Source organism: Poeciliopsis prolifica, unplaced genomic scaffold (genome assembly GCF_027474105.1).
Source record: "Poeciliopsis prolifica strain line A6 unplaced genomic scaffold, Auburn_PproV2 SCAFFOLD046, whole genome shotgun sequence".
NCBI lineage: Eukaryota > Metazoa > Chordata > Actinopteri > Cyprinodontiformes > Poeciliidae > Poeciliopsis > Poeciliopsis prolifica.
The window spans coordinates 2,274,941-2,296,543 of NW_026562421.1; the positions used below are offsets into that span (position 1 = coordinate 2,274,941).

The window sequence follows — 21,603 nt, forward strand, 5'->3', positions numbered from 1 at the left end:
GAGAGATGGCAGACATGCTTGGAGTAGCAAAATCAACAGTCTGGTACATTCTGAGGAAAAAGGAATTGACTGGTGAGCTTGGGAACTCAAAAAGGCCTGGGCGTCCACGGAAGACAATGGTGGTGGATGATCGCCGCATACTTTCTTTGGTGAAGAAGGACCCGTTCACAACATCAACTGAAGTCCAGAACACTCTCAGGGAAGTAGGTTTATCTGTCTCTAAGTCAACAGTAAAGAGAAGACTCCATGAAAGCAAATACAAAGGGTTCAGATGTAGATGCAAACCATTCATCATTCCAAAATAGACAGGCCAGAGTTAAATTTGCCCAAAAACACCTCAAGAAGCCAGCCCAGTTCTGGAAAAGTATTCTATGGACAGATGAGACAAAGATCAACCTGTACCAGAATGATGGGAAGAAAAAAGTTTGGAGAAGAAAGGGAACGGCACATGATCCAAGGCACACCACATCCTCTGTAAAACATGGTGGAGGCAACGTGATGGCATGGGCATGCATGGCTTTCAATGGCACTGGGTCACTTGTATTTATTGATGACATAACAGCAGACAAGAGTAGCCGGATGAATTCTGAAGTGTACCGGGATATACTGTCAGCCCAGATTCAGCCAAATGCTGCAAAGTTGATCGGACGGCGCTTCACAGTACAGATGGATAATGACCCCAAACATACAGCCAAAGCTACCCAGGAGTTCATGAGAGCAAAAAGGTGGAATATTCTGCAATGGCCAAGTCAATCACCAGATCTTAAACCAATTGAGCATGCATTTCACTTGCTCAAATCCAGACTTCAGACGGAAAGACCCACTAACAAGCAAGACCTGAAGGCTGCGGCTGTAAAGGCCTGGCAAAGCATTAAGAAGGAGGAAACCCAGCGTTTGGTGATGTCCATGGGTTCCAGACTTAAGGCAGTGATTGCCTCCAAAGGATTCGCAACAAAATATTGAGAAAAAACTTTTTTGTTTGGGTTATGTTTATATGTCCAATTACTTTTGAGCTCCTAAAATGTGGAGTGTTTGTAAACAAATTCCTACATTTTCTATCAGATATTTTTGTTCAACCCTTTAAATTAAACGTTACAATCTGCACTTGAATTTTGTTGTAGAGGTTTCATTTCAAATCCAATGCGGTGGCATGCAGAGCCCAACTCACAAATATTGTGTTACTGTCCAAATATTTCTGGCCCTAACTGTATAAGTCACGCCCATTTCTACAGAACTGATTTTTTCTGATTATGTTGTGACATATGGAAAACTTGTTGTCAAGTTTTCCATATGTAAGAGTGTTTTCCATTTAAGTGTGTTTAACCTTGAACACACTTAAATTATGTAGCAGGGAATGAATTCTGCAGGCAACTCAACCCAGCTTTAATATCTGAAAAAATAATAATAATAACTGAGAATTTAGAGTGGTAAATGTAAATTACTGGTATTTGAATAGCACTTTATCAAGTCCAGAGGAACCTAAAGTGCTAAAATCTGGCTAATGATCCTTCAGCAGCAGAATCAAAACAAATATGAAGAGATGAATGAGCCAAAATTCTTACAGTGACGTAAAAGACTCATTTCCAGACATCCAGCCACCACACTTTATGGTTGCTGCAGCTAAGGAACTCAAGACCAAACAGGTTATTCAGTTTAGGATGTGTTTGTTTTGATAAATAGAATCATTCAAAAAACTGATTTGTGTTTAGTCTGAATATCTTTGCATTATATTACAATCTGTATTCATAATGAACATTTGAAGGAAAGAATAAATCTGTAGGGGTATACATAATTTTGATCATGTGTGGATGAAAACAAACAAACAAAAAAATGATTCAACCAAATGTGTTCAAAAGAGATTTTCTCCATTCCCAAATTATATTATCTGATATTGCAGCAGGGACAGTTAAGTATGATTAATACAATGAATACAATGTGAAAAGAATGTCACAACAATTTCCCACTTGACAGTCAGCAAAAAAACAGACCTTCTCTCATAAAGGACTCACAGCTTCTTCCTCATTCTGTGGCACCGGCGTAGAACTGGATCTGGACTCGAACAAACGTCTGAAACTCTGTGAACCTTGATGCAACAGCTGCTTCAACTGAACACTCATATGCTTATTTACATTTAAGTAAACCAGCGGGTTAATAGCACTGTTCAGGCTCACAAGGCCACGACTTGCCTGGTGTGCGATGAACACTTCAGAATCCCACGAGGGGCAAACCCCCCTGGTAAACTGAACTCTGGAATACAGGGTGAGATTCTTGAAAACATGGTAGGGCGCATAACAAAATGAGAAGAGAAAAAGCAATAAAACCATCAGTTTTAAGACTTGTTGTTTCCGTTCCTTTTTCATTGTGTTTGAGCGGCAGACAACAAGAGTCACATGTCCATAGCAGCCCACGGTGATGACAAACGGGATGAAGAAACCGATGAACGTCCAGCTGAGGCTGTAGTGCAGGTATTTCTCCACATTTTTCAAATCAGTTGTGTCATAACATTGTTCAGTCTCGTTCTCTGAATGTTTGGGGAACAACGTGTCTGGAATACTTTGAACACTTACAAAAATCCACACCATGACTGAACTGACTACACATTGAGTTGAAGTCAGTCTCCCCTTAACTTTCATTGGATGGACAATGGCCAGGTACCGGTACACACTGATACAGGTGAGGAATCCAATGCTGCCATACAAATTCAGTTTAAAGCAGAATCTTGTTACCTTGCAGAATCCATCTCCAAACATCCATTTGCTTCCTGTAAGATAGTACGCAATCAGAAAGGGGAGAGTCAGCAGATACAACATATCTGCTAGTCCAAGGTTGAGAACAAGAATGTTAATAATTCGAAGTTTCGTCCAGTTGTGCAGCAAAGACTTCATTCCCCATACATTCAGCAGCAGTCCGACAGCGAGTACAAAAATGTAAAGAGCAGGCAGGACTTTATTTTCAAATAAGTCCTTGTGTCTTGTTATGCAGTTGGCTGTGTTCATTTTGTCTTCCAGAAGAAAGCCAGTTCTGCCTTTCTCCTCTGAGGCGGTGCTCACAAAATGAAAGTCAAGTAAATGAAGGCAACCTGAATGACTTCCTCCTTGAATTTCTGTCATGCCGTAGGCTAAGTACCTTTTCCAAGGAAAGCGTCTTGTCATCACACGCTTAGTTTGGAGCAGGTTTGTAATTGCACGTAAAATACCAGAACTTTGTTCGGGCAAAAATGGATTCCAGGAAGATTCGTTTCAAAGATTATGCAACTTTCACATTATGGCTGAATGACAAACACAAATCTATGAGTGATCAATCATTTTTAGATGAATTTCTGAAGTCCAAATTGGGGAAACAAAATTCAAAATCCCAACATTGAAATTCAAATCCTCTTTACCAAACACAACTTGGATTCCCCGGCCTAGTATATATAACAAAGATAGTGAGAGATCCTTTAATAAAGTATTGATTAGCACTCAAGACAGCTTACTTCTTCATAATTCAGAGTCACACAATGTGTAAGCCAGCTTATTAAGTGCTTAAGTTCATAAAATGCATATAAAGCTCTGATGAAATGCTCATACTGCTAACAATAATCAGTCTGGTCACTGAGCATATGAATAAAAACAAAAAAAATCACTAGTTTTCTAACATTCAACTGGATCTGGGTAATCATTCAAAAATCAAATTTGTGAAGAACTGTAAATTACATGTTACATGTTGGAAATCAGTTAGCTTCGCACTATTTTTAGCTGCTTCTTTTATTTATTTCACTTATATAAAATTAATGACCAACAGCTAGTTTGAATTTTTTTTTTTTTTTCATAGACTCAGGTTAAAATCTACAGGAATGCACCGTGGAGTTGGCGTTCACATTCTAACTTGAAAATTAAATAACATTGCAGACACAAATCTTTTTTGATTGAGTGCATAAAATACAAAGTTTGAGAAACGAAGGCAAATTTTGTTGGGTTATTGGCCCAACAAAATCATATTTTTAGTGATTATTCGTTCTGAGCTTTAATACAACAAAGGAAGCAAAACCTAGCCAACACAAACAATAATGACGTTTTTCTTTTCGGTTAATCTGGGATGTAACATCACACCACAAACATCCCAGGTTAACTTTTGTAGTTTCTCTTTAGAAACTACAAAAAAATAAAAAACCTTGGTGGAGGTGACGATCACCAGCTGAAATATTCAGCTGGGTTATTGTTGACATATTTACGAAGTCAAAGTAATACTTGCCAAAACAAAGAACACGCCCAGAGTTTGGAATTGGAAGTTGACATGTCGGCCAACCTAAACCTGGAAATCCAGAAGGTCTTCACCACAAGTACATAAAAGGTGACAGCAATAAACAAATGGGTAGTTGCACATATTGTGATTTGTACCATATTGTCTCAATGTATAAAATAATTACTATAAAGAAAATTATTTTTGGCTTGTGTTGTCAATGCAACTAGAACAGAAACAAAGGCCCCTAAAATCCCTGCACTCAGGTTATACAGCGAGCTAACGTTTGAGTTGGAAATAATACAGTCCTTTGTGGTTTTGTGACTTTATGGACGGCCTGCAACAAATTGTTTATATCTGGAGATTTCGCACATGCGCACAACACTGCAGGGTATAAAAAAGGCTATTCATTTACATCCACCGCCGCGCTGCTGCAGTAGATCAATTCAGTGAACTAAATAAAACCTGTAGATTTACGTATCATTAATTTAGTGCAATTCTCCCCAGCAAAGGGGAAAATAGCGCAGAAGAACTTTAAAGAACAACTCGAAGCAACATATTTCTCTGTGTTGGCTGCGCTACAAGCAGAATCAGTTGCCATTGCAACATTGACATATCAATGTTGAGGTCATTGATTTTTGTCATCAACAAAAATCAACACTTTTTGTTGATAATAGTTAGATAATATATCAGTTAGATAATATATTGTAGATTCGGAGCAGGTTTCCACTAGAGGTCACCATATATTCATGAATCCATCATCATTGTTTCTCAATCTTGTACTGAGCCTCTATTGGAAATATCTTTAAAAATTATTTACATCACTGAGTTACAGTAGGAGACTTCTCATTAATCCAATTCAGTAGTTTACATCTAAATAATGTCAGACAAATTATCAGTAGAGCAATGTTTAAATTAGCTATTCAACCACCCTGTGTTAGCTTAGCTACTAGCAACAGCAGCTAATCTACCACAGTTTTCACTTAATACAATTGGCAAAATAATCATCAACCCTAAACACTCTAAGACATTATGGTGTGGTGAGGCTTTGGAGGGGTTAGTTAAAAGTAGAGAAAAATTTGTATTTTTATTACAGCCTTTTTAATTTTGCATGTTAGCACAAAAAACCACCGTATAACCTGCCGTATAAATTCAGGTTGAAGCAGAATCTTATTACCTTGCAGAATCCATCTCCAAAGATCCATTTGTTTCCTTTAAGGTGGTACACAATGAGAAAGGGAGAGTCAGCAAATACAACATATCTGCTAGTCCAAGGTTGAGAACAAGAATGTTAATACTCCAAAGTTTCTTCCAGTTGTGCAGCAAAGACTTCATTCCCCATACATTCAGGACCAATCCAACAACAAATACCAAGATGTAAAGACTAGGCAGGACTGTTTGCTCAAATAGTTTCTTATCCGGTTGAGGACAGTGAGTGTTATTCATTTCGTCTCCAGAAACTTTAGCCCTTCTGCTCTGTGTCTTCGCTCACAAAATGAAAGTAGAACGAAAACATCATGAACATCTTATTCCTTGAATTCTATATAAGTTAGATAATATGTTGTGTGGAGCAGGTCCAAAGGTTTCGAAAGTCAAAGATCTGTAGATATCTCTACCTTTTTAGAGCATAAGCTAAACAGCTCTACAACCGAAGCGATGCCTTCAATTCCTGGGAAGCAAATCAGGTTTTAGATCTGCATCTGGCAGTTGCCCATGTATCCCTGTCACAGAGAAAGTGAATCACCAAGTATTTTTACATGCATGAGCTTGTTGTGTAATTCATTTTTCAAAATCAAACTGCAGCTATTGTTCCTCAGAAAGAACAAATAATTTTTAATCGAAAGTTACCAAAATGTGTGTTGCAATATCACAATAACTTCAAACATGTATTAAAAGGATTACTTCATGATTGGAGAAAATCAAAGTTGTGGAGTCACATGAGGATGGCTATGCACAATGAAATTAGATTTGAAATTAGATAAAATAAAATTTCCACTGGCAGATTGTCAGAATTTAATACACTTCTACCAAAGAAAACTGAATGTCGAAATAAATCAGAAGTATTGAAGTTTTAATTTTCCTTTTAATAGAATTGTTTTATTTTAGCATAAATTGCACATTATTTGGATAATTTTTTTGATTTCAAGCCACTACGCAGTCATGAAACAATGAAGTAAATCTACTGTATACTAGGATATTAACGTATAACCAAACTGACCTGCTGTACAAAAGAGCAGAAGTTTAAATCTTAATATTGGCAAGTGAAATAAATTCAGTTTGTGTGTGTTCAAGCTTCCAAATATTAAATTAACAGAGCAGGGTGACCGTTTACAGCCGAGGCTGTTTCCGGTTAACTTCATAGCATCAAATTTTAGCGGCTGTGCAAAATTGAAAGTTCAACAGCGTTCACGCCTCTAAAAAGACAAAGAGTCCAGAGCCTCGTAACTCTAACTTCACATGCATTTTTTCTAGTTGCATTTAAAACATCAATTGTGGTTTTCTGACATGCACCACACCAGAAGAGCACACTCACATTTTTTCCATTGTTGTAAGTATAATGACAGTAAATGAGCAGACTATCACAGTTCAAATGAAAAAAATGCAAGAGATGCGAGAAGAGACGTGCAGAGTAACTTCCTTTGTTACCAGTAAGGTGTGAATGGTTGTCTATACGCAGGCTGCAGAGTTCACCGTGGCCACATTTGCACCTTCCCTTCTTCGTCACTGTAGCCATAAAGGTTGCTTTGTTTTTTTAACAGAGGTTTGAGACTGAGAAACAGAAGTAAAGTCCTATTTTCAAACAGTACAAGGGAAAATGTAATGTGTGAGTTCCAAAAAACGACTTTTAAAGCGACTTCTTCTTCCAGAGCCTGGTTCTGGAGCCAGGGCTGCTGGTTGAATCCTTCCCTCTGACCTTAAAGCCCCATCAATAGAAAGCGTGGTTTAATTTTTTAAAGACTTTTCTTATTTGCTTGTGCTGAATTTTAAATCCGGTGTTTGAATTTTCCTTTTTTTTTCATGGCCTGAAACTCAGAATATACAACTGTGAAAAAATAGCTGGATTTGTCAGCGTCAGCTGCGTGTTTGTGAGTCATTTGGAAAATGTTGAAATGCTAATCTGTAAAGCTGAAGCGGGGTTGTTTTTGTATTATACACGAACATCATGTATATCAGTTATTACAGCTATAAACGGTGAACCTTCAGAGACACATAAAGATAATTACAGAGTCAACCTTTTATCACCAACGAAATATTTAAAGATTAAAGACTGCAAAAACACTCTTACCAAGTTTTTTTGTCTAGTTCAGGCACAAGTAGCTTAGTACTCTTGAATTAAGATGCAACCAACTTAACAGTAACTTATTAGCAGGATAAAGGAGCTTGTTTTAAGTAAATAATTCCTTCATACTGATGAAAAAGTTGGCTTGGTACTTATAAGTAAATGTACATGCCAATAGAACTATAACATTTTTTTTTTATTAAGGAATTATTTACTCTAAACAATCTTCTTTATCTTGTTGAAAATATTCCTGTTAGTTAGTTTTGTCTTATTTCAACTGTAATAGGATATGTACACTAGAAATTAGATTAAAATACTTGGTCAGATTCGGTGTTTTGCAGTTTAACGTCTTTTGTAATGTGTGAACCTCACCCAGGGGTTTATATTTAGTTGCATTTATCTTTGCAGACGTGTCTTCACACGTCTGCCTAAAAACGTCAGAGATGATGCTGCTTCCATTTTCACTAAACCTTGGAAAGTCCTTACACTGGATCCCGATCACTCAGAGAACATTTGTTGAAACGCTTTTGTTTCTTTAAATCACTGAACATATAATTTTTTGTGGTTGTTTCAACCTTCCAGGCCTCTCAGGTCTTCTGGTTTCTTAAATTAGCAAAATTGCTAAAACACTGAGCTCTCTTAAACCAAAGCTTAAACTCCAATTGTTCAGAGCTGCCTTCGATCTATAACTGCTTTAGTCAGAATTTTTTATTTATTTTTTTTTACTTATTTTGCTTTTTCCAAAATAAGACATTTTTATCATGTAAATTGCTTTGAACTGCTTTATTGCTGAAATGTAAACTTGACTTAATGTTCTGGATGCCGAGATTTTAAAACATGAAAATAAATTCTGTCTTTTTATGACTTTTTCTAGATATTCCTGCATGTCTGTGTAATCTTCACCAATGTGATCACTCAGTGTTAGCACCAGGATGTTAAAATGTAGATGACACCAGTTGATTACAGCAGTTGACATCCTTCCTGTTTTCTGTGCAAAGTGTTAATTATATTTATAAACTACTTGAGTGTCCTCTGGTAGATAACAAACGTCTTCTATGTGCAACAGATTTGATTCAGCCATTTTATTTCAAACCTTCTGTATCCTGTTTTTTACATATCAGTTAAGCTTCTCACTTGAATACGCAATGCATTTACCACTGCCCCCACAAACCACAAACAATCTGGTAACCATTTTTTTTAATATAATGTGTAATTTACATAAAAACATATAGCAAACAATTTAAACTCATAATTACATCAGGAATTAGCTTGTGTACTCCTGAATGTGCTTGAGAAAAGAGTTTGGGTGTTTGCAGAGAGCTGATTTGCAGCTTGCCGAGTCCGCTGGCACAACTGCCTGAGCTGAGCAGAGATATCCTCGTCTACATGGAGATAAACCAGAGGGTTGAGTGCGCTGTTCAGGCAAACAAGACCGCGACATATGCGTTGAGCAATGTAGACTCTGTTAAACCATTCGTAGCAAATTCCCTGTTTGGAAAGAACTCGTGCCCACAGGTTGAAGTTCTTGAGGACATGGTAGGGGATGTAGCAGATGGAGAAGAGAAGAATCAAGATGATTGATAGTTTTAAGCTTCTTTGCTTCAGGACTTTGTCAACATTATCCTTGTAGCAGAGGAAGACGATCACATGTCCGTAGCAGGCCACCGTAATGAGAGACGGGATGCAGAATCCAGTGATTGTCCAGATGAGGCTGTACTGCAGGTAGACCTCGACATGCTCTTTTCCAGTTGTGTCAAAACATAGTAAAGTGTCGTTTTGTGTTTTTGGAGAAGAAACATGTCTGGTAGGCTTTGAATGCTCACTAAAATCCAAACAATAGCTGAGATGATAACCAATCGAGTCACAGTTAGTCTCCCCATCACTTTCATCGGATGGACGATGGCCAGGTAACGGAACACGCTGATACAGGTGAGAAACCCGATGCTGCAGTATAAATTCAGGTTGAAGCAGAACCTTGTCACCTTGCACAAAGCTTCTCCAAAGATCCATTTTCTCTCGTTAAGGTAGTAAGCGACCTGAAAAGGAAGCATGAGCAGATACAAAATATCTGCAATTCCAAGGTTGAGGATGAAGACATTGACGTTCCCCAGCTTCTTCCAGTTGTGCCTCAAAGAGTTAAGTCCACATAGATTCGCTATGAGTCCAAAAACGAACACAAAGATGAAGACAGGAGGCAGGAAAATCAGCGTAAAGGAAAAGCTGACTTCAAGACAAGATGTGAGATTCATTATTTGTTGTAAGGGCTGAGGAGAGTTCCTCTTCTTGGTGCCAGTGTTCAGCTCTTAGAAAGACGCTAAAATACACTGCACATGGTTCAGACACTTCCTGTTTTATAACGTTCATGGTGGGGATTTTTTTTTTTTGAAAACCACATTCGTTGAATTATGCATGAGATCTGATACTGTTTAAAAAAGTGAAACAAACTGTATTAAAAAGGAACCTAAGATTAGTTTTTCACACATTATGCTGAACATCATATGGGAATTGTCTAAATATGATGTTAAATATTTCTTTATTTTATAAAATATTAAATCAGGTTTTGTGGTTTATTTTTAATAGTACATCATTTATAGGTTATTTCTTCATTTCTAAGGCAATAAAAACCTCATTTTATTTCATTTTATTTTTGTAGTTTTAGTTCTTATGTTGCATTAAAGTCTGAAGATTAATAAGATGTAAAGTCAGATGGAAGCTTTAGCTTCTGAGAATACTGTGCCAACTGTGAAACAAGGCGGTGGTAGTGTCATACTGAGGGAGTTTTATGCTTTGGACCTTCAGAAAATTAGAGAAATCCACAAAAAACATCTACTTTCTTTACTAAAACATTGGTTTGAAGAAATATGCACAATCAGTCCAACATGAAAAATGAATCATTAATTAATTCTGTTCATGTCCATGTTCATGTTCATGTTCTACAAGTGAACTTCTGGCAGCTGGCCTAATTTCCTCATGTTTAAAATATAAATTAAAAAATGAACAAAATGTTTCAATTCAGAATTTACAACATCTTGATTTGGTTTTGAGGCTGCAACAAGAAAACATTTCATTGCTAAACTCAAGTTGAATGTTCTGTTTAAAGCCCTGCATCTGCAGTACACTGTTCTGACCACTAGATGTCAGAACATGCTGAAAGGTTTGAGCTGTAAACCTTTGTATGAATGCAAATGAATAGACAGCATAAGATGAATACAGCTATCATTTCAGACACAATTAAATTGTTTTAGCAGTTTGAAAGTTGACAGAAGGAGCAGTTCTGACATGCAAAGACAATTTGTTTCACAGTCCATGATTTTGAAACTTCCCAAAACCAGTGCAAAGTAGTAAAATATGTTAAAAAAAATACCACAATATTCATAAGGAATTCAATTCAAAACTTGTAAAAACATTAAATTTATTTAGGAAAAAAAACTATGACACAGGATATAAAAATATTCATTTGAAGAAAAGCTTCTGTCTAGAAAATATTTACATTATAAACAACAACAAACAAAGTGCAACATCAATAAACTGCTATTACGACTTTAAAACTGTACACTTTAGAGGCTGAAAAAATGAAATCACTGCTCAAAGTTATTCTTTAAGTACACTGACAACAGATAATGGACATGTACTAGAATCTATTTACATGTTAGCTCCAAAAGATGCTGCTACATATTTAAAATATGTATTACTTTAAATCTAGTTAGGTCAAAGGTCAGGTTTCAGGAAAACAAATCAAGTCCTTTTCCCTCTTCTTTGCCAAACTGTTTCAATTCACTTTACATCCAAATAAGCCGCTGGCCCTCCAACTCAACGTTTACGTTCACATGTAAAAATGGCTGCAAATAGGTAACCAATTATGACTTATTACCTTTGCAAAGCAGAAGTGGAGCCTCCTGCACAACCAACAAGAATCCAGCAAGTGGTTTCTGGATGGTAACTCAACATCAAAGCATTTCTCTTTTCCAGCAGCCGCAGTATAGTCAAAACATGCTGGAGCTTGGCTGTGCTTGCTAGGTTATGTGAGGGGCAATAGAGACCCAAATATAAGTAAAAAATCGCAAAATATATAAGAAACTTTTGTCTAATTTCTCGTACAAATATCTTAGTGAGCTTGAAATAAGACAAAACCAACTTATGAGTAAATTTTCTGCAAACTATAGGAGCTGATTTTAAGTCAATAATTTCTCAAGATGGATGAAAAAGCTCTAGTTCTAATAGATTATTTCATTTACAACAAAATATTTTTCCCATATTATAAGTTAAATAATCTGCCAATGGAACTAGTAAGTTTTCATCAATATTAAAGATTTATTTACTTAAAACAAGCGCCTATAACTCGCAGAAAATTTACTCAAAAGTTCTTTTTGTCTTATTTCAAGTTGCACTAGAATCTAGACAAGAATACTTGGCAAGATTTTGTATTTTTGCAGTGCAAAATGTGAATTTTGCAGAATAGTTCCTATTTAAGAGAATGTTTTTGAACTAAAGTTGTTTAAATTGTGATTAAAATGACCACATAAATGCTTTAAAAGATGCCAGAGCTTCTTGAAGCTTTCAAGAGAGTGCAGAGTTCATCAATGTATATAAATCAACATTCGTTCAGGTCAGTCACAGTTTCCCCTGATCATTTTCATGTCTGTCTTCATTTACATTGAACCTTGAGATGTTTTTCACCAGCCAGCCTATCAGATCAGTCGTCCGATTCTCCACAGACCAATCAGGGCCTGTGTGCCCAGAGAGCCGGGTTTTGTAAGGCGCGTAGGGACAGTTGTTGTGACACACGCAGGAGTGGATCATCATGACAGCTTTCTGCAGGAGTCTGCCAGTAGGGCAGCGGAAGGTCACCTGAGCGGTGGAGGTTTGGTGTGGCGTGCAGCATCGAGAGTCGTTGCACTGGCCACAGTACCGCAGCTGATAGGCTTGAGTGCTGAAGCAGCCATGATGCACGAGTCGGATGAGACCTGGTGACCTGTAGCTGGCTTTGCACCAACCCTGCTGTCCCCTCTGGGAAATCAAGAATATAGGTAAATTAGAAGGCTTTTTGCAGATTTTACAAATTTTGCTAGACGACAGATTGTTCCACAAGTTCTTGTGATGAAAGATAATATTGTTTTCTTGTGGCCATTTTCAAGTACTATGTCAAAGGCAAAATAATGCAAAAACAAATGTTTATTATCGATAAGGTCTGCATGACCTACCAGTTGAACTCCTCAATAAAATTGTATGATTGGTGTTTTGAATGCAAAAGGCGGCCATAGTAAACACTAATTTGATGTAAATTTCTTTTCAGTTCATGCACTACAGTCTGTTAACCTTTGGAAATACAACATTTGTAAACACTTTGCCAGTTTGGGAATTTAGTAAACATAGTAACTCCTTGCTGCATCTATAATTTAGCTAAAAATGGAAAAAGATAATGATTATGATAAAAAATTGTGTGGTTCGGAGGAAAGCACAGAAACGTCTGTGGTAAGAGAAAAAAAAATGTTTTCTGTTTTGGAGGAAAGAGTTTGCCTACTGCTGCGTGGCAAATCCCTGCTGCTTTCCATCGCTTCACATGAGCAGCAGGAGATGTAATTAAACTTTTAGCACTGTCTAATTTTACTTACTGGCAGCAGCTTAAATATAAACACCATAGTCTCTGGAAAGCTAATGTAATTATCTGAATGCCTGAAAATTGAAGACTGAACATATTTCTATTTCAAGTTGCATATTTATAAACTGCTGCACAGCAAAACATATTTAATGACATTAAAGTTTTTATTTTGCTTATGCAATTCAAAAATACAATAAAATCAAGTTATTTTAGTTTCTGTTCTGTCATTTATTTTTTTTAATCATCACACTTCCTAAAGCTAATTGTTCAGAAATATTTGAAACATTTTGTAGAGTTGTCTGAGCTTACCCTGGGTTTCCTTAGTGCAGGCTGAACGGCTCCACAGGGCCGCACTTTGCACAGTCGGGTCTCCATTTGCAGCTTGCAGGCAGGATTTTGGTTTGAGACCCGAGTGGAGATGCCGGCCCCGCAGCTCTGGGAGCAGGCGCTCCACTGGGTGGCCTGCTCCACGCAGCTGGAGGCTGGCAGGACCAGCTGTTTCAGGACAGGAGCTCCTGGCATCGTTGACCCCGACCTGCCTGGATTCATGGCTGGAAGAGAAACAGAAACAAAAATGAGTTGGAGAAATCTGCAGCATGAAGCTTTTGGTCAGCATGGCACCAAGACAATAAACTTTGGAATGAATAGTAAGACATTAGAACAAGAATCTTATATAGACTAAAATTTTGTTTAAAATGTCAAGATAGGATGTTTTCACAGTGGCAACAACATGGGGGGGCAATGGGAGGCTGTGCCCCACACAGAGAATCATGATCATTTAAAAAAAAGAGGCATAGAGCATCTTCTTCAACAAAGACATAAATGTAAAATCCAATAAAATAAATGTAAAAATTATAGAAATCTATATTTTTTAATCTCTAAAATATATAATATTTTTAATATTTTTTATATATTTATTTTGTATATATTTTAAAATATCACATATGTAATATATACAAAATTATATATATTATTTTTATATATCATATACAGACAGACAGACAGACAGACAGACAGACAGACAGAGATAGGTAGATAGATAGATAGATAGATAGATAGATAGATAGATAGATAGATAGATAGATAGATAGATAGATAGATAGATAGATAGATAGATAGATAGATAGATAGATAGATAGATAGATAGATAGATAGATAGATAGATAGATAGATAGATAGATAGATAGATAGATAGATAGATAGATAGATAGATAGATAGATAGATAGATAGATAGATAGATAGATAGATAGATAGATAGATAGACTTACTTTTTGATAAATTAATACTCTTGTATGAATTGTTCTAACACAATACTTTCAAACACAATACTTTCACTCTTAGTTTTTTTAAAATGATATTCTAATTTTTTTGCATGTACCTGTGCGAACCTCCCTCCACTCCAAGCCACCCAGGAGAAAAGCAGCTGCAGGAAATATTCCAGGATATAATGTAATGCTACATAAGGACGCAGCTGTGGATGTTTTTAGGAAAGTAGGAAACTTTGACTGGTGGAGAGACGTTTTTAAATCAAAACCATGTGTCTCATAGCTGGACTCTCGGAGTTTCATTTTGGTCAAACTTTGTGATTTAATGCAAAAATGAACTGGTGAAAGTGAACATTTAAACATGTATTGTTTGCCTTCATTCATTCTTCTAAGTTTAAAGAGCCATGTTTTAACAGTTCTCATTGTGTTTAATTCTTGTACTATAAAAACTACATTCCTTTTCAAAACTGTCTCAGAATAATGTTTTTCAAGCACAACAATAACAAAATGTCCCTTCGTTGTTTCCATAATGATGTGTTGCTCGCTGTAGCTGGGACTGAATTCCTAACACCAGCCTCATGCACAAACACTCACTCCCCTTTTTTTAACAGAGTAACGTAATCTTCACATGTTTAAACCTTCCCCAGCTGCGGTTTTTGTTATGAAACGAGGAAACGTGGTGAGTGACAAAATTAAATGTTTTGAACCCCCCAAAAAGAGGAAAAATGTGTTTTATATTTGGCCTTTTGGAATTTTCCTTTGGCCGGACACACCCTGGTTTAAAGCGAAAACGCTCCACTAAAAACTTCCAGACATCGACAGAGCTCATAAAGCGGATTGAACGATTATTTTACACATTTGCTAACTGATCGACAGAAATTAAGCCACACGAACCCAAACACTGGAAACTATGCTGTCAGTTTCCAGAATAAAAGCTTTGTGATTTTAGAAATGGCTATTAAACACAAAACCACAACCAGCAGACTTATGTTGGCTTAAATATGGAAATGGGGGCAGAAAATCTTTCCAGCTGGACAACAAAAGTTCATTAATTAACACATTTCAAGTGTTTAATCTTAGTAAGTGTCAAAATTGGTTCTTTGTCAACATATTCAGCATTCCTGTTTCTTTCTCCACATTTTAATATAATCTATACAGAGGTTAATCATAGCATAAAGAATGTTTTGTCAAGTTGAAACCTTGAGCATTTTATGTATTTTATTATGTTATAGACCAAAATAAAATTGTGTATAATTGTGAAAGCATGAAATGTGGTTTGTCACAATCCTACTACTGCCATGTTTTATCATGGAGAGAGTTTTTATGCTTATGTGAAGTGTTTTCTCAGTTAGATGGATGACTGTGCCATTTTCCATTTTCAGAAGGAGGAAGGAAAACCACAACATAAATGTTTTAAACATTAAAAACAGAGCAGTTTGTTTCGGGTTTATTATAAGTGTTCTTCTGGATTTAATCCAATGTGTGTTCATCCATCCCATCCAGGTGTCTCTTACCTGTAATGGCGTCTTGAATCACGGTGTTTTCCAGATTTTCACACACCCATTCCTTGCAGCACTTCCCCGGTAAACGGACGAACTGCGGGCTGGGACAGTCCGGAGTGGGAAGACGGCCCGTCAGCGGACAGGCCGACACGCAGCTCACCCCTCCGCCTCGGCAGTGGCAGTAGGAGTCGCAGGACGGCTGGAACGACTGACCGTTGAGGTACGTGATGCCGTTCACCTTGCAGCTCAGATCCTCGTCACCTGCAGAAAAAAACATCAAGAAAGGAGACCTATTATCAAAATTCACAGTTAGTATAATTTTGTATTTACATTTTGGTCTCAACTGCTACCAGAAACAGCCAAGGTGCTTAAAAAAACACCCAGCTATTTTTGTTTTTCTTTTTGGCATTAAGTTAATGAGCTGTTCCACAACCAGCTACCCGTTTATGAGATGTACAATGGCTGCTGGAAAAGACAAGTCTTTTGTTGTTTACTTACCATCCAGAAACCACTTGCTGCATTTTTGCTGTGCAGAAGGCTCCACTTCTACTTTTCAAAGATGTACAGTTTGCATTTTTACAGCCATGTGTATCAAGATCTGATGAAATTACTCTTTGCATGCTTTGGTTGATTTGCTTCAAACCAGTAAAGGGAAACATGCCTAATTCGCATATTGTTTTTTGCGACAGCTTAAAAAAATTGCTCAGAATTTGCATCACAATTGCCTGGAAACATAACTAGCAATAATCAGACAGCTGATGCTAATGAAAATCAAGGCCTTTTATTGTAGCTGCATTTACTGTAAAGTTGAGCAAATTTTATCACAAAAATACATTTGCTTAATGAAAACGCACCAATTTTTGAAAAAAAAAAAATAAGAAAACCAAACAACCAAAAAAAAAACACATTGTGGGTTTTGCGCAAGAATGATGTACAATATTAATTTATTTAGCAAAATTGCAATAGAAACTTTTTTTTCATTGGAATCAACAACCGGTGTTACTGGCAGGAAGTGATAGGAGGATGATGCCATAGCATATTTTTAATGACTTATCTAGTGACCACATATATATCCATGTGCTATTTTAATTGTGTTTAACTGTTAATATTAATATTAACTAAATATCAACAGAGTTTTGCACCAGTCATGTAATCAGCAGTCATTTGAAAAAATGTGCCTACAGGAGCCATGGAAATAGAAATAAAAACATTTAGTCTTCCTGGAATATCACTGCCAGCCCTCACTTGTTTCCTCCCAGCAGCACAGACTCTAAACATTCACTGTCTGTGTTGCTCTCTCATGCAGATTTGGTCTGTGTGTGTTTTTCACTTACCAACACACTCTCCCGGGTCTCCAGGGAAGCTGGCGCTGAAGTCACACTGCAGTCCTTTCTGCCTGTCGCAGGGCAGCATCTCTGAGCACGACTCGCCTCGCTGCCGAGCACACACCTGGCAGCACCTGCAGCCGTCCGGCACCAGAGGGACGCCTGCAGCGCACTGAGGGACAGAAGCAGGGCAAAGGCAGGGCCTGTTGCACAGCTGGCACAGAACCTGAAAGGAAAACATGAGAAATGGTGAGGAGGTCTGAGAATAAAACATGCAAAGTATGAAACCTGCTTTTTCCAAAAGAAAAAATATAGAAATATTCAGGGGCTGCATCACAGTTGGAGTAAATCTTTAAGGGTTCTACGATATCGTATTAAAACAATTTTGTAAAAATAAAAATGGATTAACTTTTCACCACCAAAAACCTTACCCTAACCCAAAATTTTAGATTAAAATCAGAACTTTTGTTTTACAAAAACAAGGACATTTCTGAGCTGCATAATGGAATATTTGTGAATAAAAGCCAGACATTTTTAGTATATTTACTCTCCGTTTTTTCTGCTGTTCTTAATGTACTGTTGCAGTTCAATAAATCCCAGAAAAAAAGATCAAGATCCAAGATCTTTCAAACAAAAAGTAAAGGTAAATACATTTTTACAACCAAAAATAAAACATATACCCAAATTACATAATGGGTATTTCAGGTGTATGTTGTTATTTTTTGTTTTTTGGTCCTTTACGATTAAAGTCTCAACAGCCTTTGTCCCAAAATCCAATGCAGCTGCTCTGTTTTTATAAAACATAATTATTCCTGTTGCAAAGTAATACTTTACATCCTTTTCATGTAAAAAAAAATACATTGATTTCAGTTTTTTAGCTAGAATTAGTCTGATACCTGGCTTTGATTAACTAACTGTGTGTGGAAGAAGTTCAACTTTGACTCTCCAGCAGATTTTTCTGTCACATTTCCACTCGTTTAAAACTTTTGAAATGTTATTCTGAGTGTATGTGACACATTTATTTGCACAGAGTTATGAAGATCAATATATATTTGTTTTAATGTAAGAGCATATTCTGATGGTTTTCCCATTCTGGAGAGAATTAAAAAAAAAAAAAAAGATCTGATTTTCATCCCAATCATTGATTAAAAGTCCCAAAACATTCCGATCAACAATTTAACCTGAACAAATATGTTTTTACGTTTGTTTTTTTTATCTACATTATGAATTCACTCAAATCGAATTTAAATGTTGCTATTTTTGAAATCTTTACTAATATTTGTGGATAATGTTGAAAAAATAATGGGGACATTTTTAATACTTGAAGTCAAAGATTAAAGTTCATTGAAAAATATTTTGTTTTCATTTGAAAAAATAGAAATTGATACCAGGCTGCAATTTTGGTAGGCAGACTTTTGTGCGTTTTATTTACCTCATAATAAACTAAAAGCGTTTACAATGTTTCCATGCCAATGATCTGTTAAATGTTTACATTTAAAGGTTGTGTGTTGTTGATTTTGTTTGAAAATCAAATGCTTATCCATGATAAAAAAAATTACAAAAAATCAGCAGATTTATGAATGCTAAATAAGTGTTTTGTAATATTTAGACTCAATTTGAGTGACATACTGACCAGACTTAAAATAAACATCAATGAAATTAATAAATTGATCAAATCTCCACCCCAGCTATTTTCCTGCATTTTCTGGTTTATAATTTAAAAGGAAAATCACAAAAATTTGACCTTATTGTTTTAATTTGGACCCTTTTTCCACTTCCTGACAGTTGATTTTAACCTATAAATGGATGAGTGTGAGCAGGCCTCACCTGTGTGGCCACACAGAGCAACGCAGCCAGAGTAACCACACCGCGATCCAGTCGGCCCATTGCGATCCTGGTGCTGCTCGGTGTTTCCCTCTGTGTGATGGATGGGAGCCGTTCGCTAAGAGCTCGTTCTCATGCCTGCTGACATTTATAAAGTCTGGCCTCTGATGTCACTGCTGTGCAAACAGCCTCTGGTCCAGCACCAGAAATGTTTCACATTCCTCCTCCCTGCTGCCCATTTCCACCTCCACACACACACACACACACGCACACACACACACGCACACACGAGTACACACACGCAGACACACCTCCACCCTGAGGTTTTTCCTTTCCTCATGCGCTTGGAGATTTCAGGGCTTCACAGGAGGAAAGAATACGCCAGCTAACTGGTCTCTTAAGTAACAGCCAGGCTTTTGTGGCAACTGATGTGATTCAAGTTGAATCTATGTTCCAGATGTTTTCACAAGAAGTCGATGTGTCATTTTGGATAAGCGACAGATGTGTGGAACCATGAAAAGGGCAAGAATATGTGTTTTCCAGGCACATTGTGTCATTTTATAGCATGAGCAAATAACTGAATTCAGTTGTTGTAAAAATATATATTACTGTCTGAGACAAAATGTTATTTACAGATATGAGATCGCTTAAAATTATCCCTGATCTTACTTTTTATAGGTTTATGTTTGAGTAAAATAAACATTGATCTTTTATTCTATGTACTACTGACAACATGTCTCTGAAATTCCAAGCAAAATTTTTCTGCCTTCAGGAAGCTATTGCATCCTCTGTTAACCCTTTAACAAACTACTAAACATAGTTTTCACTGAAAAAATACACCTTACAAAATAAGAAATACTAAAACAGACACATAGATAAGGGGAGTTTAGGCCATAAATGCTACCAACTGCTCAACTGTGCAACTCTAAATAAAATTTAAAGTTTTGGGCGTAGAGTTGTATTAAAAAAAAGAAAAAGGCCTAAATGTTGTGTTTCATGTTGTGTCTTAATACCAATTTAAGCTCCGTTGCTTAATTTGTATCCAGCTACAGGATGTCCAGATGAACGGCAGAAAAAATGCAGCTTCTAAATCGATCCATCCATTATGAGGCAGGATTTCAAAGTAACACTAGATTCCTGGATGTCAGGATCAGCCATGTTTCCCAGCGTTGGGAGGGCTGGAATCCAATCCAGCGAGTTATAAATAGACGCAGACAGACAGTGAGATAGATGAACGTGTTAGCGTAGCAGCAGGATGGACTCCAGGTGGCCGGGAAGCATGGATGTACTGTAAAAACTCAAATTCAGCTTTCACATTCCTGGACTCGGCCGCATGTTTTCCGTCTCAGTGAGGCTGGTAGGATTGCATCGTAATGGAAAAGAGCTGTTAAACAGTTTATTCCAAAAAACTGAAAGAAAACTAGATGTTTTCTTTAGTAAATTAATAATGATGCCGTTTTTGGGAATAAAAAACCAGCAAAGAGTCAATTGGAAATTAGATCAATTCGTTCTAATCAATACAGGAGAAGAAGATAAAACAGACAGGGTCATTTCTACGACAGCGTACTCTGACAAAAATGTTAAAGTATTACAAGAATAAAGTCATAATTATGAGAATAACATCAAAAGTTTTAAAACAGTCATACAATTCTACCAGAATCACTTCTATGAGAATAAATGTATTAAATTGCAACAATAAAGTCATAATAATAACAATAAAGTCAATATTTGGGAATAAATTTATAATATTGTGAAAACAAAGTAATGCAGGAATAAACGTCAAATTATTAAAAGAGTCATAATAATGAGAATAAAGCCAATATTTTAAAAATAAAGTTATGATATTACCAGAATAAAGTAAAATTATAACTCTACTGATATAATGCTATGACTATTCTCACATTATTTCAACTAAATTGCCATAATACTATGACCTAATTTTTGTAATATTTTGACTTTATTTCTGTCATTTTATTTTTTTAAGTTTTCTATGTCCATTTGGTTGACTTTATTAAAGAAGCTAATCATGGATATCGCCTGATTCTGAGTTGGTGTAAACGTTATTTGAACCTATAAAAGAAGATATTTTGAATTCCTTGCTGATTTATAAGTGCAAAAACATAAGAAATATATCTGTTAGCTTGTAAAAGTTATAGAATCAGTTAAAATCCAGGTGCAGAAAGCAGAACTAACCCTTCAAAATTCATGAGCCCAAATGTCTACCACATGTTTGGACACAAATCTGTCTGAAAACACCAAAATGTTGGAGGACATTGTTGCTTCCCAGTGAAATCAGACACTAACAAGGATTTCAACAAGGATGAAAATATAATATAACCTTTGACAATTTCAAGAGTTAGAGGCCAATTTGTTCATTTGACAGCTGAAACTGAATCCAAACAGCTCCAGACTGAAGTGTCAACCCAAGACCTGAACAGATTTCCATCAAATTTTCTTCAATTAACCGTCTTAGCAGGATGCATACTGCCAAATACCTGTCAGGTTGGATCCAGTCTTTTTTTGCTCATCTGGAGACGTTTTTAGCAGATTGAGAACTATCCTTTAAAGCTGCAGTATGAAACTTTT

The 21,603-nt window shown here is 36.5% G+C and overlaps 2 protein-coding genes and 1 pseudogene across 2 annotated transcripts; all 3 read right to left on the minus strand.

Moving 5' to 3' along the window:
* Positions 1-1,011: 1,011 nt before the first annotated feature.
* Positions 1,012-5,667, minus strand: LOC129377094 (P2Y purinoceptor 1-like). The gene is made up of 2 exons (XM_055056824.1): positions 5,512-5,667; positions 1,012-2,840 (listed from the first exon to the last, which is right to left on the minus strand). Exons 1-2 carry the CDS (start codon positions 5,665-5,667, stop codon positions 1,995-1,997), a joined length of 1,002 nt encoding a protein of 333 aa, XP_054912799.1. The 3' UTR covers positions 1,012-1,994.
* Positions 5,668-8,534: 2,867 nt separating this feature from the next.
* On the minus strand, positions 8,535-9,905 carry LOC129377100 (P2Y purinoceptor 1-like; annotated as a pseudogene).
* A 989-nt stretch (positions 9,906-10,894) lies between these two features.
* Positions 10,895-19,143, minus strand: ccn5 (cellular communication network factor 5). The gene is made up of 5 exons (XM_055056822.1): positions 19,021-19,143; positions 17,203-17,419; positions 15,881-16,129; positions 13,410-13,651; positions 10,895-12,508 (listed from the first exon to the last, which is right to left on the minus strand). Exons 1-5 carry the CDS (start codon positions 19,078-19,080, stop codon positions 12,113-12,115), a joined length of 1,164 nt encoding a protein of 387 aa, XP_054912797.1. The 5' UTR covers positions 19,081-19,143; the 3' UTR covers positions 10,895-12,112.
* Positions 19,144-21,603: the final 2,460 nt, after the last annotated feature.